At 44.1% G+C, this 17,436-nt stretch overlaps 2 protein-coding genes across 2 annotated transcripts in view; one reads left to right on the forward strand and one right to left on the reverse strand.

Moving 5' to 3' along the window:
- The window catches only part of LOC141056401 (uncharacterized), a 76,459-nt gene extending 60,793 nt beyond the window's left edge, over positions 1-15,666 (reverse strand). Inside the window, exon 1 of the mRNA XM_073553306.1 lies at positions 162-15,666. Within this exon, the coding sequence (XP_073409407.1) occupies positions 11,919-13,520 (1,602 nt within the window). The 5' untranslated portion in view covers positions 13,521-15,666 and the 3' untranslated portion in view covers positions 162-11,918. The remainder of the gene's footprint in view (positions 1-161) is intronic.
- Positions 1-17,436, forward strand: part of LOC141057898 (sulfotransferase 2B1-like) — a 190,043-nt gene that overhangs the window by 176 nt on the left and 172,431 nt on the right. The gene's annotated exons all lie outside the window — the stretch shown is intronic.

Here is a 17,436-nt window from a genome sequence, read left to right on the forward strand (position 1 = left end):
TTGATTAAATCTGAATTTGATAATTAATTCAAAAACTGAACAATGATTTTTGTCTATTTAGAAACAATGGTTACACATTGCGTTTACATTAATGTGTTTGTATTAGTTTGTCAGAATATCATATATAAATAAAATAAATGATATAAAAATATTAAGAGTACCTGCAGCGCATTCCCATGTCAGAGCATTCTCAGATCACATTGTCTCATTCTTCACATAATTGCTTCTTTACTGTTGGAATGAATAATGGAAGTTGTGTTGTGTGCTGTAGCTTATCAGCAAATGGAAAAAAATTATCACTGAGTCACTGCCTGTATTTTTCTATCTTTTCATTTCTTCTGTATCTCACAATAATATATAAAGGTAAGAGCATTTATTACTAGGTATATTACTACTGTGAGCTCTCGCTGAGCTGCCGGCTTAGTCCTACCTCCCATGTCTCCATAGAATGACAGGTGATTTTTCATTTATAGCACAGGCAAGACATGGCCATACTCTGTGACTGCACTGAAAATATCAGAAAGTGGTAGCTGGAGGCTACACTACTGAAATGACACATAGCATTGATCAGCACATGTAGACATCTATGGCACAAGACAGGAGTGGGCATATTCCATCCACCAGGAAACTAAAGCCCTATGACATGTAATTCTAAGAAGTAAAAGTATATCTCATGCTTGAATGTAAAAAGAAAAACCTAGAATTGATTGACAGGTCTCTGCTTCGTGCATAAAAAAATCTATTTTTGCTCCCTTTTTTCAGTGCGCTGATTGTATATTCTGGGTTTTGCTTACACATTGCCAAAAGCGTGTAACAGTAGCCCGTGGGATACCCAAATATGGCTTAGCTAATATTTCACTAATTATAGCCTCTGAATAAAGGCATTATCATTAGGATTTCTCTATAGTAAAGCGACTCAGATTTTATTTAGCAATCACCAATAATGCAAACAAAAACTTTGAAGTCCATGTTTAAACACCAAAAAGCTCCAGGATCAAGTGATGTAATATCCAAGATCCGCTCCTACAAAATAATTAAGGAAAACGTTAAAAAAATGTTATGTCAAAATCCCTTAAAGAGTAACTGTCCATTTATTTTTTTTGCACATAAATCAATAGTACAGGTGAAAATAAGAAACTTTATATATCTAATGAGAGAAAGCTGCTTCTTTCTCTTCCTGGAAAAATCATTCATTCTCAATTCATGGGTAGCATCTGTATTCAGTGAAGACAGCTTTCCCATTACTGAGATATGAGGTGGCGGCTGGTGCTCGTAAAGTTCTGTGGTGACCAGTAACTTGCAGCAGGTGAACTTTCAGCAGAATGGCTATAACTGCATTTTTCTTTTCCCCCTGTATAAAATTTTAAAAGCTGTAAAGGATATCTAAGCAATGGCAAAATCTGTCTACATTGAACACGGATTTTACCCATAAAATGATAGCAATGTTGTAGCCAGAGCCTGATGGGACCTGGACCTCCACCTACATGTTGGACAGATTTATGAGCCGTTTATGAGAATATTCTCTGGTCTGATGAGACGATGATAGAACTTTTTGGTAATAATTCTAAGCAGTATGTGTGGAGAAAACCAGGCCCTGCTCTTCACCTGCTCAATACAATCGCAACAGTGAAACATGGTGGTGGCAGCATCATGCTATGGGGGTGTTTTTCAGCTGCAGGGACAGGACGACTGGTTGCCATTGAAGGAAATATGAATGCAGCCAAGTACAGAGATATCCTGGATGAAAACCTCTTCCAGAGTGCTCTGGACCTCAGACGTGGCCGAAGGTTCACCTTCCAACAAGACATTGACCCTAAGCACACAGCTAAAATAACAAAGGAGTGGCTTCAGAATAACTCTGTGACCATTCTTGATTGGCCCAGCCAGAGTCCTGACCTAAACCCAATTGAACAACTCTGGAGAGACCTGAAAATGGCTGTCCACCAACGTTCACCATTCAACCTGAAGGAACTGGAGTGGATCTGCAAAAAAGAATGGTAGAGGATCCCCAAATCCAGATGTGAAAAACTTGTTGCATCATATATCCAAATTTCTTAAAATAGATCAGATTTATCTTCCATTGCAATATTTTCACAATAATTATTATCTTTACTCCTGCTGATATCACTAACTGCTTTATACGTTAGGAAAAAATATAGTACTGAGAATAATATCTTCTAGTGTTAAGGGGGCTTTACACATAGCAATATCGCTAGCGATATCGCTAAAGCGTCACCGATTTTGTGACACAGCAGCGATATCGCTAGCGATATCGCTATGTGTGATACTTACCTCCGACCGGCTCCCCCGCTGTCTGTCGCTGATCGCGCCAGATCGCGCAGCTCCATTTCTCATCGGGCGCTTTCTGCTGGGCTTCCTGCTGGCGCCGACGAGCGACGCGTGGACGCGGGCGGGAGGACATCAGGATCGCCGCATCTGAAAGGTAACGACCGCTGCTGCGTCGCTGCATTGCTGGTGAGATCTGCCTGTTTGGCAGCTCACTAGCGACCATTTAGCGATGCACCAAAGATCCTGACCGAATCGTATCGTTGTCGGGATTGCTGGTGCATCGCTAAATGTAAAGGGGCCTTTAGTCAATGATTTGGTATTCATTTTCTCAGCTCAGTTCTGACTGAGACAAAAAATCACAGCATGGTGCGAGTTCCCGCATTTATCAGATGAGAATCAGCAATGCAAGTCCATGGGTGCAAGAAAAAAATCAAATGGCACACAAACCATTCATGTGCTGTGATTTTTACATACCTATCTCATAGGAAACCCGTCATTTTATCAACCAAGAACAGTAAATTCCCAGCTCGAACATTCAGAATAGAATACATAGAATACAATATAGATAGAATAACAAAAAATGGTGTGGGGTCTCTTCAGGGCATTGCTGTCCTTACTGGTAAATGCGGCCGGTGCGGGCCCCCCTCAACGGGCCCCAGGGAAGGATTTGGCAGCTTGCTAAAAAACTGAAAGCGCATCCTTCGACAAACGTTCAGTTGAAATCTATTGCCGTGCAGGAGCTGCTTCCTGCACTGCAATAGGAGCTGCCAACCAATCAGAGGAAGGCAGCAGAAATCAACGCCATGTTGTTGACATGATGTCACTGTCATGAGCCAGCGCATTTGTGCTTCAAATGGTTAAGGAAGAGGATGCCGATGGACACCGGCCAGGTAAGGGGAAACTTTTTTTTTTAACTGAAATCCACAAAACATATGGGGGGATAGGGTGAAAGCACAAATATCGGGGCAGGATGGACACATATGGGAGGCAGGCTAAAAAGGCATATATGGGGGCAAGATGGAAACATATGGGGAGACCGGATAAGAGGACATGTATGGGGTCAGGATGGAGACATATTTGGGGACAGGATGGAGACAAATTGGGGGCAGGATGGCGATATATGGAGGACAGGATGGAGACATATGGGAGGCAGGATAGAAACATATGGGACCAGAATGACAGGACAAATATGGAGGAAGGATGTAGAAATATGGGTCCCAGATGAGAGAACATATATGGTGGTCATGATGGAGACATATGGAGCTCAGGATGGACACATATGAGACCAGGATGAGAGGACATATATGGGGGTCAGGATGGACACATATGTGGCCAGGATGAGTGGACATTTGTGGGGGCAGGATGGAAACGTGGGGGACAGAATGGAGACATATGGGGACAGGATGAGACGACATATATGGGGGCAGGATGGAGACGTATGGAGGCAGGATGGAGACATATATGTGAACATGATGGAGACATGGGATGCAGGATTTAGACATATGAGGCAAGGATGGGAAGATATATAGGGGGCAGGGTGGAGACATATGGGGAGCAGGATGGAGACATATGGGGGCAGTATTTGAGGACATATGGGGCAGGATAAAGACATATGGGTCCACAATGGGAGGACATATGGGGGAGCAGGATGGAAACATATGGGGCCAGCATAGGAGGAGATATGGGAGCAGGAAGGAGACATATGGGGACCAGGAATGAGTCACATGGGGCCAGAATGGGGGACATTATTACAGGAAGTTGCCAAGATGTAGGACATTATTATGTGGCACCCCTGAGGGTTCAGTCGCCACAGAGGTACTGCACCTCCTCCTGAGGTGTGGTACCCCACCATCCAGGTAAGGTGGAGACACCTGACCACGCTCCAACACCTGCATCCCACACAACACAGTAGTGTAGCAAAGCACCCTTTGGTGGCTCCCTGCTTGGAACACGAAGCGTGCTGGGAGGCGGGTGGAGTTTAGTTGGGACCAAAAGAGCGGGAAGAGTTTAGGATGAGGTCAGTCAGTCAGTCTGACGGAGGGAGTGGAAGAGTGAGGATCCCCTGGGTGGGATGGATGAAAGAAGTGCTACAGCCGACCTCAGTGACCTGGGTCCACTGGCACAGGAGAGGAACATTGATGGAAAGCCTGGCTCTCTCCTTAAGAAGGAAGATTTAGTACGGAACGTAAGGAGAGGAGGACTAAGGATTAGGGTTAGAGCAGAACCCTTCCCAAGTTCACAGCGCATGGCCGGGGTCCGGTCCCCGAGGTTGTATGGATACTAATAGTCCTGTGACAGACACCGGAGGAATAGAAGTTGTCACCACTTTATTCCCACACAAGACTTGGGGGCACAACAGCAACGAGAGTGAGCCGGGACTAAGTAGCAAGGAGTCCCCGAAGCAGGCTACAGCTGTCTGCCGCACAAGTAGAGTTCTAAGAACATCTGAAAGGAGGAACTCCAGTGTAACTCAGTACTGTGAGTACTTCAAATAGGCGCTAGAAGGGAGACGTTCAGAAAAGGCACATATGTTGGCGGAGTGTTGGAACGGAGTACTTCATCTTACCTGGAGGTTGACTGAGCTCCTGACCTGGAGGACACAGCATGGATGCAGGCACCTGTATGCACAACAGACTGTGAGTAAAGCTTTGGAACTACATGCCCTGGTGTCCTCCGCTTATTCCTGCGCCAACCCACTCAGCACTGCTACATCTTTGTGCTGAACACTACACCATTACGTTCTCCTCACTAGCTCCCCATCTACACTGCCCTGGGACTACAGCCCTACCTGTGAAGGGCCACAACATCATTGCTGCACCACACCATCTGTCCCAGAAGATCTGTTTGCAGCGTCAGCTTAACATCTTCATTGCTGAACACCAAAGGTGGCAACACGAATAATTCACTAATAAACTTTAATCATCATCCGCACACTCAACATTCCCCTTTTACAATGGACGCCCAGGGCCACGGACCGGGTCACCGCCGCTGTGACAACTCCCATTGAAGCCAACGGGCCCGGCTCCGAGTACCCCATGGCCCTGGCACGGGGCGCTCCAATTGCTTTAGAGACTAATTAAGGAATATTATTACTGCTGTGACATATTTTATTTTTTTAGGATAGTGTTTTCAGTGGGGGTAGGTCCTGTTACTGTGCAGGGTAACACTATCGCTTTTTTCTTTATCTGGTGTAGTGTAAAAGTCTGGTAAAAATTAATGAATGTACTCCAGATAACTGTGTTATTTTCTGCATAGACAAGTCCTGGCTGAAAGATGTGATGGTGGTCTGCGCTGGCCGAAGAAGAAAAGCAAAGATTAACATCTTCAACTATAGAATGAGTGCAAATAGCATCACAAAATATACCACATACAGTAACCATATATGGGTGCTTCATCATGAGGACAAAAGACAATGATATACTAGAGAGGGAAAGCACTACATAGTATTGAGCACACCTGGAATTAGTAAAATATATATATATATATATATATGTATATATATCAATTTTATTGGGAAATATGGACAAACATCTGAAAACATTTCAATGTGATTTCAATATACAAATTCCAAGCCCAAATATTAACAACAATGACACTGAAAATAGGTGCTGATATTGCCCAGTTGCAACTTCAATATCTCACAAAATAGACCACAGGTGGACCAATTGAGAATAAGTCTGACCCATTGTATACGATAATAATGGTATACCATTCTTCAAATAACATAACAGTAAATAGAATGAGGAATTCCAACTGTAACAATGTTGACAGCATCTATATAAATATAGTCATTCTACATAATGCACAAAAGCCTCATGATCATGACCGCTCTACTCTGTGCAATAAAGAGCAGAATGTGGCACATGGACAAAAGATTTAGTACTTCAATGCTCATAATGGCATGAAGCAATGGTGTTGGTGGTGACCACTTAGTTGCCTATGCATAAAACAGATGGTATAGTGAATGTACATGAAGTTAGAAGCTGAGTCCCACAATAGAGTATGGAGCCTCAGGGAACCTGTGCAAGATGATGAGATGCTACCTACTGGCACCTATGATTGTCAGAGCCTTATGGAGAGCCTCTGTTAGCTCAGTGCTGAGTGACCTAGGCGTGAGATCCTGTAGCAGATGGGGTAATAGAGGGTCAGACCAGACAGAAGGTATGGGACCAAGGGAATCGCAACACCATTCTGACCGCCGGGGATGGGGATGGTCTGACAAAGGAGCAACCCTATCAGAGGAGGTGCAGAGTCGAACAACCTACTGTTCCAAAAGGGTTCAGTGATAGGGCCCAATTTTTATAGACAGGTTTACTTCCAAAAGTGGCCGAGAAGGGTCTCTGATCAGGTAAGGGAAGGTACCAAGCCCCACGACTTTAGGCAGAGGGGAGAGGTATGTAAGGAGGCTAATGGCCGCATATTCAATGGGAGGTATGTGTCACAGGGATGGCTGCTCCCTGTGATGTAACCGGGAGCATTTTTCTTTAGTGCACATAAGCAATAGGATGTGTCCGGGTTGCTTGTAGCTATGAGAGATGGGCAGGTCTGGCTACCCATATACCTTACATGTGGGTGTGGTTACAGCCTACATAATGGAGGTTGTTGTTTGGCACATGTTCTGTGTGTTGGGAGGGAGAAGGCCTCCTGTATGTGTGTCTTGAGACCGAGCCTGAGTGCTGGACATTACTCTAGTCTGTGTGCCCATAGGCCTGAGCGAGCGGAGCCCTGCTATTGACATTGATGCTTTGTCTGCCTGATGTAAAGGCTGTTTACCTTTTGTTGGTGCTTCTGGGTTTATGAAGCAAGTAAACCCACATGGACTTTTAAGAGAAAATACCTCCTGTTTTCCTCCTATGTCACCTGAGTACAGATCCCTACAATATATATATGTAGATATACCAATGTATATGGCATTATAGCTTACATATGCCCAAATGTAACCATATATGTCCTTTTTTATAAGTAATCACATTCAAATCCCAAGATGTGCCCTACGGCAATATTCTGTACACAAAAGGGGATAGATTAGTGTGTGTTTGGTAGCAATATCATTGGCGGCATCGATCTACCTGGAGGGTCCTGATCCTATAACATGACTACATAGATCAATAATATGGTCATGCCCAAACATATGTTTCAGAATCTTCTGTAGCATAATTGCATAGAACAACAATGTGATCATGAAAGAATGTATGCTACAGATTGGCAGAACATATAATGGAACATTGCGTTAATCAGTGGTCCAAATATAGTGCAGACTCTCCTATTAACAATACTGATATTACAATAAGAATAGCCAATTTCACGGCGTGTCCAGAGACGACATTATGGACATAACAAAAGAGGATCAATATAATCATCAGTGGCAGTAACTCGAATGACATCAAACTTCCCCAAAAACATAGTCCTAGAGCATAATTGCAATGGTGAATGACTTGGTCGTGTGGGGCCATGTGCTCCAAAATGAACAGTTTTAGAGTCAAGCATCATGAAAAACAATGGTGCAGGTCTACTAAAAATTCATCCATTGTACTAGCAGGTTGTTTAGGTATTCTAAAAAAATCAAACTCCTTGATCAAAAGGTGTAAATTGTGGAACAAAAAAACAATCTACATTCCACTAAATCATGAGATTCAATAAGGCGGAGAGAATGTGACTAGAAGGTCAATAGATATTGTCCAATACGAGTAGCCAAAGATCCACAGCTATGCCCTAGTCAAGGCTTTTGTAGGGTAATACAAAGATATCAGTAGAAAAAAGTTACATATAGTGCCAGTAGGAGAAAAAGGGGGGGGGGGGGGGGGTTGAAGGAGAAAACGTGTGTTATAGATGTTGAAAAGGTAATCTCCATATACATAAAATACCCTATGAGGATTGTCAAGAAGTTTTTAGGGTGTTTATCTTCATCTTCAAGGTCACTTCGTGACTCACAAAGTGTGGTCTTTATGGCCATGAAGTATTGATATTAGTTGGTCTAGGGTGAGAGAAGGCCCATTTAGAAAAAGCATTCTATAAAATAGACATGGTACACGTTTAAACACATGTATGCCCCTACATAAAGAGCAGAAGCGGAATAACAAGATTATAGCGTAGAAATATGTAGTATGATCTTTATTGTTTAGTCTAAAAGATTTCATGTCACATGCCTCCCACTGACTTAACTAGGTATATTAGATATTGCAAAATCTCCCAGAAATGTATATAAATATATATCTATACGCAACGATAATAATGAATATTGCTCATTGATGGTAATTCCCCTATGGAATATACTATTACAGTAGTACCAAAGAAATAAGTTATTCCCAAAATTGTTTACACCGCTTTCACAATAATCATTACTATGCATAAGCTTTGGCTTATGGTCCAAAAGGTGAAAATTAGTAGATGATTTAGTGTCTGCTTTGAGCAAGGGGTTGGACCAGATGGCCCAGGAGGTCCCTCCCAACTCTACGATTCTATGATTCTATTGAAAGCCCAGTGAAATGTCTTGTACTGATCAAATGAGATAGCTTAAAGATCACCATACAAGGGAGTCCAATGATGAAAAATTGAACGAAAGTTGATCCTGATGATGTGACTCCATTGCTCAAATATAGTCTGCGGTTACATGGATCTCGATAAATGTCCTCTGGGCTTCTAACAATAATATAAGGTCTAGCGCGAACAGAAAGAGAAGTGATAATTAGCAAAGGAATCCTAAAAAAAGTAACTCCTCTTTAATCCCAAAGGGCGCAACTGATAGGAGATCAAAGATCCATTGTAATTTGGATTGCAATAGTTGTTTTTGTAGGCAACCGCCATGGCCAGAGCCCGTAACCTTCTCTAGCCCGATGACCCTGGTGTTGGTGCAGTTACCCTGGTGGAAGGAGAGATAATGTGTTTGACCTTTTCTAAAGTCCGAGACTGCCAGATTTATCCTACGATCCTAGGTGTTTTTGACTTCTCTTTCTTAACTTTTGAGACATTTGGTACACACAGATCTGGTTACATGAACAGATAATAGCATAAATCACATGTTTTGTTTTGCATCTTATATATGACTTAAGAGGGTATTTGGCCGAGTCCAGGGGATTGAGAAAAATATCTCGTGTCGGATGCATGTATTGACATACACTGCAGTCTCCACAAGGGAATGAATCCTTCAGAGATATCACCCAATTTAACCTGAATGTGGGTCTAGAGTAGTGGCTCCTGTTGAGAATATCCCTCAGGTTTGGGGCTCTTCTGGTCGTAAGAAAAGGTCATTCTTCTGTAGTACGTGTGCCGACTGGGGGGTGGTCCCTTTTGGCCGTGAGACTGTCGACAGACGCGGAAACACGTTCAATCAGGTCCACTTTATTGGGTGTCGTCTTGGACATCCACAGTCGTATGACAGCTTCTGCACCTTGGCCCAGGTACCTATCACCTCCTCCTACTCCTGTTGGCGATGACCCTCTGGGTTCTTTCACCGTGGCTGCCGTTAGGCCCATGGCCACAGCGCTTCCCCCGGTCTAGTCTGCCCGCTGCGACACTTACTGCCCCTTCAGTGTCCAGCCGTCCGGTACCCCAGGCGTCCGTTAGTCAGTGTCCTTTGGTCTGCAGCAGTACTGTCAGGGCCACCCCCCGACTATCTGTCTCTCTCTCCTCTGTCTTTTCCTGAGCTCTTCCATCCTCCGTCTTCTCCTGAGCTCTTCTCTCCTCTGTCTCCTCCTGGGTTCTCCCCAACCCTGGGACTCTCCTTCCTTTTATATCCTTCCTCTGGAAATCCCCTGCTCAGTCTCCGTAACTCCGCCCACCATGACCATGTGTTTCCTAGCTTCGGCTGCTGTTAGGTCCTTTCTCTCACTATCCTTTGTCTCCATCTAGCGGCCAAAACCCAGTACTACACTGTCTATCACTAATTCTCGCTGTTTTCCCCACATCTTTATATAATTTACAAAAAAGCATTGTACACAACATATTTTACATTTTCCTTCTTCATCAGACAGGTCCACATGTCAGTCCACCCTCCTACACTTCCACAATGGAGGAGGTCTAAAATTCAGTGATAAGGACTTTCCAATGATTTTGTAAGACGTTTCTTACCTGATTCCACGCGCAATTGTAGTTGGTGATAAACCGTAGCTTTTGTTTCTGTGGTTTAGGATTCGTTGCCAGCAAGGACTCCTGAGTATGAATTTTGGCTTGTTGGTGCATTGATGAGATTAATTTCTTGGGATATCAACTAGATACATCACTGGTGAGTCAGTGTGTTTCCTGTACACTGACACTATATACAGAGCTCCTGTGTATAATGTCACCAGTGATCACTGTATTACCTGTACACTGACAGTAAATACAGAGCTCCTGTGTATAAAATCACTGGTGAGTCAGTGTGTTTCCTGTACACTGACACTATATACAGAGCTCCTGTGTATAATGTCACCAGTGATCACTGTATTACCTGTACACTGACAGTAAATACAGAGCTCCTGTGTATAAAGTCACTGAAGATCACTGTATTACCTGTATACTTTACACTATTTACAGAGCTCCTGTGTTTGTCATTGGCGGTCACTGTATTACCTGTACACTGACACTATCCACAGAGCTCCTGTGTATGTCACTGGTGATCACTGTATTACCTGTACACTGACACTATACCCTGTATATCTATGTACAGTGCTCTTGTGCAAAATGGCACTTATGGTAATATTAGTATTGTATTTTTTTATTAATGATCAGTATTGTAATATTGAGTCATGTGATGATAATATGTGATCTGGTCATGGTGTGGCAGTATTTGTTCCTTGCATGTGATATTATTGGGTCACTTTGTGGTGATAATATGCGGTCTGGTCATTGTGTGGTAGTATTTGTTTCTTATATGTGGCATTATTCATTCACTATATGATGGTAATATGTGATCTGGCCATGGTGTTGTGGCAATATGTGATCTGGTAATGATGTGGTGGTATTTGATCCTTTTATGTGGTATTATTCAATCACTATGTGGTAGTAATATGGGGTCTGGTCATGGTGTGGTGAAATTTGTCCCTTGTATGTGATATTTTTTCACTATGTGGTGGTACTATGTTGTCCAGCCATTGTGTGATGGTATTTGTTTCTTGTGTATTGCATTATTGGTCATTTTAAAAAATGTATGTGAAAAATAAAAATATACCTAAAAAGAGTATTGGCTATTTTAAGAAATGTTGAATAGGTTAGAGTTGGGCCCTGCCAAAAATGTCCACCTTGTCGTGGTGGCAGGCTGAAAAACTTTTTAAACACAGTCTTAGTTTCACGAAAAGGGGGTATGTATGACCTTTGGCCGCACACGGCTATTACATGTGCAGGGGGGCTTATCCCAAGTATCCCACCGCTACCAGCAATGTGTCGAAAACAGCTAGCTAGTCTTGCCCTAACAATCTACAGCAGGGGGGGTTTATTTTAGTTATACCACCACTCCCACAATATGTTACAAGCTGTCAGGTTTTTTGTATATCCCACTTTGGAACTTGCAGCTCTCTGGTGCCCCTCTTGCCCTCAGGTCAGTCAGGGAACTACACCTAGGATAATTAGTTGCCGGACGGGCTACTTGTTGTGCACTGGCTATTAGGCCGCTGTAGTGAGAGAATTATAACTAGTCCTGGCCACAGCCAGACAAATCAGCCAGTCTCTCCGGTAGCGGAGGAGGGTCCAAAAGGAAGGGCGCTACCTGCATTCCGGGCACTCTGACTGCGGGTGACAGCGGCTACGTATGCTGTCTCCCCGGGGATTTCTACAGACCCACCAGCTGGCGGTGTTATGGGCTCTACCTCCCCATCCACCCCCAACATTTCAGGAGCAGTGCTACTTATGGGCCAGTTACCTTCCTCAGTGGCACTGGTCAGTGGCATGGCATCACCTTCCTTACGGGTTCCATGCACCTCCCCATTTCCTGTAGCACCGACGCTTGCTCCTGCTAGGGTTTCCTCAGCCATCTCACTCCGCAGAGGGACGTGGCTTAGCACTCCTGTACCTGTGGACACATCAACCTTCTCAGAAAAATGGTTATCAGGTTCAGTTGGCACATTTACATTATCATCAGCATCATTCCTAGGGAAAGAATGGTTATTAACTTCAGTTGGCACATTTACATCATCATCAGCATCATTCCTAGGGAAAGAATGGTTATCAGTTGCATCATTACTCATCAAAGCATCATCAGGGTTAATGTTACCCTTATTATCAGATTGGGGAGGGGTGTCAGGGATGTAGTATGCAACCATCCTCCCCAAATCAGTCCCCAATAAAACATCAATGGGCAGGTTATCAGACATTTCCAATTCCCTCACCCCGCTCCCAGCACCCCAATCAAGAAAAACCTGGGCCATCGGCAAGGGGCAGTGGGCGCCCCCAATCCCGGTGACAGTTAGGGTTTTCCCCACAGTAAACTCTACAGGGGCCGCCAGTCCAGGTCGTATGAGGGTTCTTTCAGCCCCGGTGTCCTTGAGATCTCTAGCAAGACTGGTCTCCACGCGGACGTGCTCCACGTTGTCATCAATCCTCCCAACCACCAAAAAAACAGAGGTGTTGGGCCCGGAGCCCTTGACGGGGGGGTTCTTCTGTCTCTCCGGACAGGTGGCACTGATATGTCCAGTCCGATTGCAAACAAAACACTTGCAAGTGTCTGAAGTAGGCCTGGTGTTGGCAAAAGCGACAGGGCCCCCAGAGGGATGGCTGGCACGGGCACCGGGGTTGGTTGCAGGCTTACCCCCTCTCCAGCTAGCAGTGACTGGCTTCCGAGTCTCCAGTTTCCATTTGGCCTCATAGTGGTCGTCGATCTGTGCTGCTTTGTCCGCATTCATTGGTTCTCCGTCCAGGATGAACTGTCGGACCTCAGCTGGGCACAGATGAAAGAAATAGTCTTTGATCATCCGGTCTTTCAGCAGCTCAAAGGTGTCCACTGACAGTCCATGGATCCACTGGTCAAAGTGGGTCCTGAGTCCTTGTACCACATCACTATAACTGTCGTGTGGGCCACGTTGGAGGTTCCGGAACTTCTTTTGGTATACCTCAGGGGTCAGCCGGTATTTGGCGATCAGGGCCTGCTTGATGGCGACGTAGTTGCTATCTTGTTGTGATGGGAGAGAAGCAAACGCCTCCAGAGCTTTGCCTTTTAGCCTTGGGGTCAAGTACCTGACCCATTGTTCCATAGGCAGCTGGTACTGTCTGCAGGCTTTCTCAAAGGCCTGCAGAAAAGTGTCCAAGTCTCCATCCTTTTCCATCACGGGAAAATGCTCTGGCCGGGGTTTAGGACTCTGTTGGGCTCACTGCTCCGTGCTGTGGAGGGCTTTTCCCTCAGCCAGACCAGCTGCAGTTCATGGGCTCTCTGAGCTTGGGCCTCCCGCTCGACTCTCTGAGCCTCTGCTTGGCACTCAGCTCTCTCTGGAGCTTGTAGAATCAGCTGTAGGCGCCTGTCCGTATCGTCGGCGGTGATCTGTTATAGGGCCATTTGCAGATAGCGGTCCACGACATACTGGCTGACGGTCAGGCCGGCCTGCACCAGCTGGACCTCTGCAGCGGCACCATCGGCACTGGTGCTGCCTTCTGCACCCTGGCTCTCCTCCCATTGCACCAGAGCCGCGACCAACTGGGCTTTGGTCTTGTCGGCGGCGTCAATCTGGTTTGCCGTGCACAGGGCCCTAAGGGCGTCCTTGTTAAGTTGCTTATAATGAGATTCTCCCCGTGTAGCCATGGTTGCCAAATAAAAGATTGGATAGAAAGACAAAGAGAAGGGAGGGGGTACTCGCAAGTACACACAATTGTCTCAGGATTAGTATACACTGAGTTTCGGTCTCCAAAACTTTTGCTGCAGGGTCCTCGGAAGAACCGTGCAAGTCTTTATTGAGAGGATGATTGCTCAACAAGATCACTAATGCTCTATGATCCCACCGCTCTGCCACCAAATGTCACAAAAAGGGGGTTTGTATGACGTTTGGCCGCACACGGCTATCACATGTGCAGGGGGCTTATATATGAAGAATACAGGTGATAGTAGTCACATCACATGCAGTACACAACCAATACTTGCCAGAAATTGCTGCATTTCTTTTAATGTTACTGTAGGCCTCTTGGCAACCTCCTGGACCAAATTTAAGCCATTTCTTAATGACCTTCACAGTGTTCCATGGTATATCTAATGTCTTGGGCTTTTTTTGAACCCTTGTCCTTACTAATACTGATTCCTAACAAGGACTCTTTGCTCAACCTGTTTTATAACGGGGTGTTCACACTTATATTTATTCATTTACGTGACAAAGACTTGGGATTTTAATAGTGGTATGTAGACTTTTCATATGTACTGTATGTATGCATATATAATCAATGAGACATAGATTAAAAGGTGAATAAAAATAATTATTAATATGAAATACAGAATTTATGTACAGATTTAGATTTTACAGTATAGTGTGGCTGGAAAATATGTACATTGCTTTTCCCCAAAATCAGCCAATACCACTGAGTGGGCTGATAACTTAAGTATCATCTAGAAAGCCTCAATCCTCCTGAGATGGCAAACATGTACGTTAGCTGCATGTACAGCCTTGGCCATGTAGTGGCATTGGTGGCTTTCTCTACTCAAGGACTGCAGTATTAGGGTACTTTCACATTGTGTTAAGGCATGCGTTCAATGGCCCTGTCCGGGCAAACGTCAAAACCCCATAAAACAGGGTTTGAACGTACAGTTGTGGCCAAAAGTATTGACACCCCTGCACTTCTGTCAGATAATACTCAGTTTCTTCCTGAAAATGATTGCAATCACAAATTCTTTGGTATTATTATCTTCATTTAATTTGTCTTAAATGAAAAAACACAAAAGAGAATGAAGCAAAAAGCAAAACATTGATCATTTCACACAAAACTTCAAAAATGGGCCAGACAAAAGTATTGGCACCCTCAGCCTAATACTTGGTTGCACAACCTTTAGCCAAAATAACTGCGACGAACTGCTTCCGGTAACCATCAATGAGTTTCTTACAATGCTCTGCTGGAATTTTAGACCATTCTTCTTTGGCAAACTGCTCCAGGTCCCTGATATCTAAAGGGTGCCTTCTCCAAACTGCCATTTTTAGATCTCTCCACAGGTGTTCTATGGGATTCAGGTCTGGACTCATTGCTGGCCACCTTAGAAGTCTCCAGTGCTTTCTCTCAAACCATTTTCTAGTGCTTTTTGAAGTGTGTTTTGGGTCATTGTCCTGCTGGAAGACCCATGACCCTGAGGGAGACCCAGCTTTCTCACACTGGGCCCTATATTATGCTGCAAAATTTGTTGGTAGTCTTCAGACTTCATAATGCCATGCACATGGTCAAGCAGTCCAGTGCCAGAGGCAGCAAAGCAACCCCAAAACATCAGGGAACCTCCGCCATGTTTGACTGTAGGGACCGTGTTCTTTTCTTTGAATGCCTCTTTTTTTCTCCTGTAAACTCTATGTTGATGCCTTTGCCCAAAAAGCTCTACTTTTGTCTAATCTGACCAGAGAACATTCTTCCAAAACGTTTTAGGCTTTTTCAGGTAAGTTTTGGCAAACTCCAGCCTGGCTTTTTTATGTCTCGGGGTAAGAAGTGGGGTCTTCCTGGGTCTCCTACCATACAGTCCCTTTTCATTCAGATGCCGACGGATAGTACGGGTTGACAGTGTTGTACCCTCGGACTGCAGGGCAGCTTGAACTTGTTTGGATGTTAGTCGAGGTTCTTTATCCAACATCCGCACAATCTTGCGTTGATATCTCTTGTCAATTTTTCTTTTCCGTCCACATCTAGGGAGGTTAGCCACAGTGCCATGGGCTTTAAACTTCTTGATGACACTACGCACGGTAGACACAGGAACATTCAGGTCTTTGGAGATGGACTTGTAGCCTTGAGATTGCTCATGCTTCCTCACAATTTGGTTTCTCAAGTCCTCAGACAGTTCTTTGGTCTTCTTTCTTTTCTCCATGCTCAATGTGGTACACACAAGGACACAGGACAGAGGTTGAGTCAACTTTAATCCATGTCAACTGGCTGCAAGTGTGATTTAGTTATTGCCAACACCTGTTAGGTGCCACAGGTAAGTTACAGGTGCTGTTAATTACACAAATTAGAGAAGCATCACATGATTTTTCGAACAATGCCAATACTTTTGTCCACCCTCTTTTTAATGTTTGGTGTGGAATTATATCCAATTTGGCTTTAGGACAATTCTTTTTGTGAATTTTTCATTTAAGATAAATTAAATGAAGATAATAATACCAAAGAATTTGTGTTTGCAATCATTTTCAGGAAGAAACTGAGTATTATCTGACAGAATTGCAGGGGTGTCAATACTTTTGGCCACAACTGTATGCACCGATGAGGTCATAGACTCTAATGAAAAAGGCAAAAAGAGAGGTGCCAGGACCAAGGTGCAAGATTGTTATTAGGAACTATACTTTTATTGAATACATGGATATTTGCGACTAGCTCACCCACCAATTGTATTTGTTGTCTGTACCTGTATTTTTGGCATCTGCTTTGCTTATATTGAATGATTTTTTAAAAAATTTACTCAATAAAAGTTTTGTTCTTAATAACAGTGTTGCACCAGACTCTAATAGTAGCGGCATAGCGAACGTGGGGGTAGACACTCAGACGCAGTCAGCTATGTCTGAGTGTCCGTCTCAAGTTTTAAGGAGGGGTTCGGACATACGCCACAACGGGGCCACCGAATGCATGCCCTATTGCAATGTGAAAGTAGCTTTAGTGTTCTTGCGGGTGAAGACAATGGGAACTAATACGGCATATGTATGACGATATGTGTGAGTGGCTGTGTGGCTATGCTAAGTCAAGGGTCCATGACATGGTTGTAAGAGACACAGACTACATGGTGGGGTGAGAAAAAGTGAGGGAGAAGCAAGGAGTTCTAATTTTTAGAATAAGCTGTATTTCCCAAGTCAGTGAATAATAGAAAGGAAGCCCCATGGCAAAGATCAAACTGAATCCCCCTTTGTAATGAGAGTCTTTGGCACTCAGTATTTGTTCATGACTTTCTCTATGATCCTTAGGCCAATTCCATACATGCTAGTTTGCTAACAGTGTAGTTAATTACAAGAGAGGCTTCCAGCAAAGTAAATGGGACTAACCAATACTTATCACCCTCTCTCCAAGGGTGCCCCAGCTACCACA

The sequence above is a fragment of the Dendrobates tinctorius genome, unplaced genomic scaffold (assembly GCF_039654945.1).
Source record: "Dendrobates tinctorius isolate UK_male_01 unplaced genomic scaffold, ASM3965494v1 ptg000001l, whole genome shotgun sequence".
Lineage (NCBI taxonomy): Eukaryota > Metazoa > Chordata > Amphibia > Anura > Dendrobatidae > Dendrobates > Dendrobates tinctorius.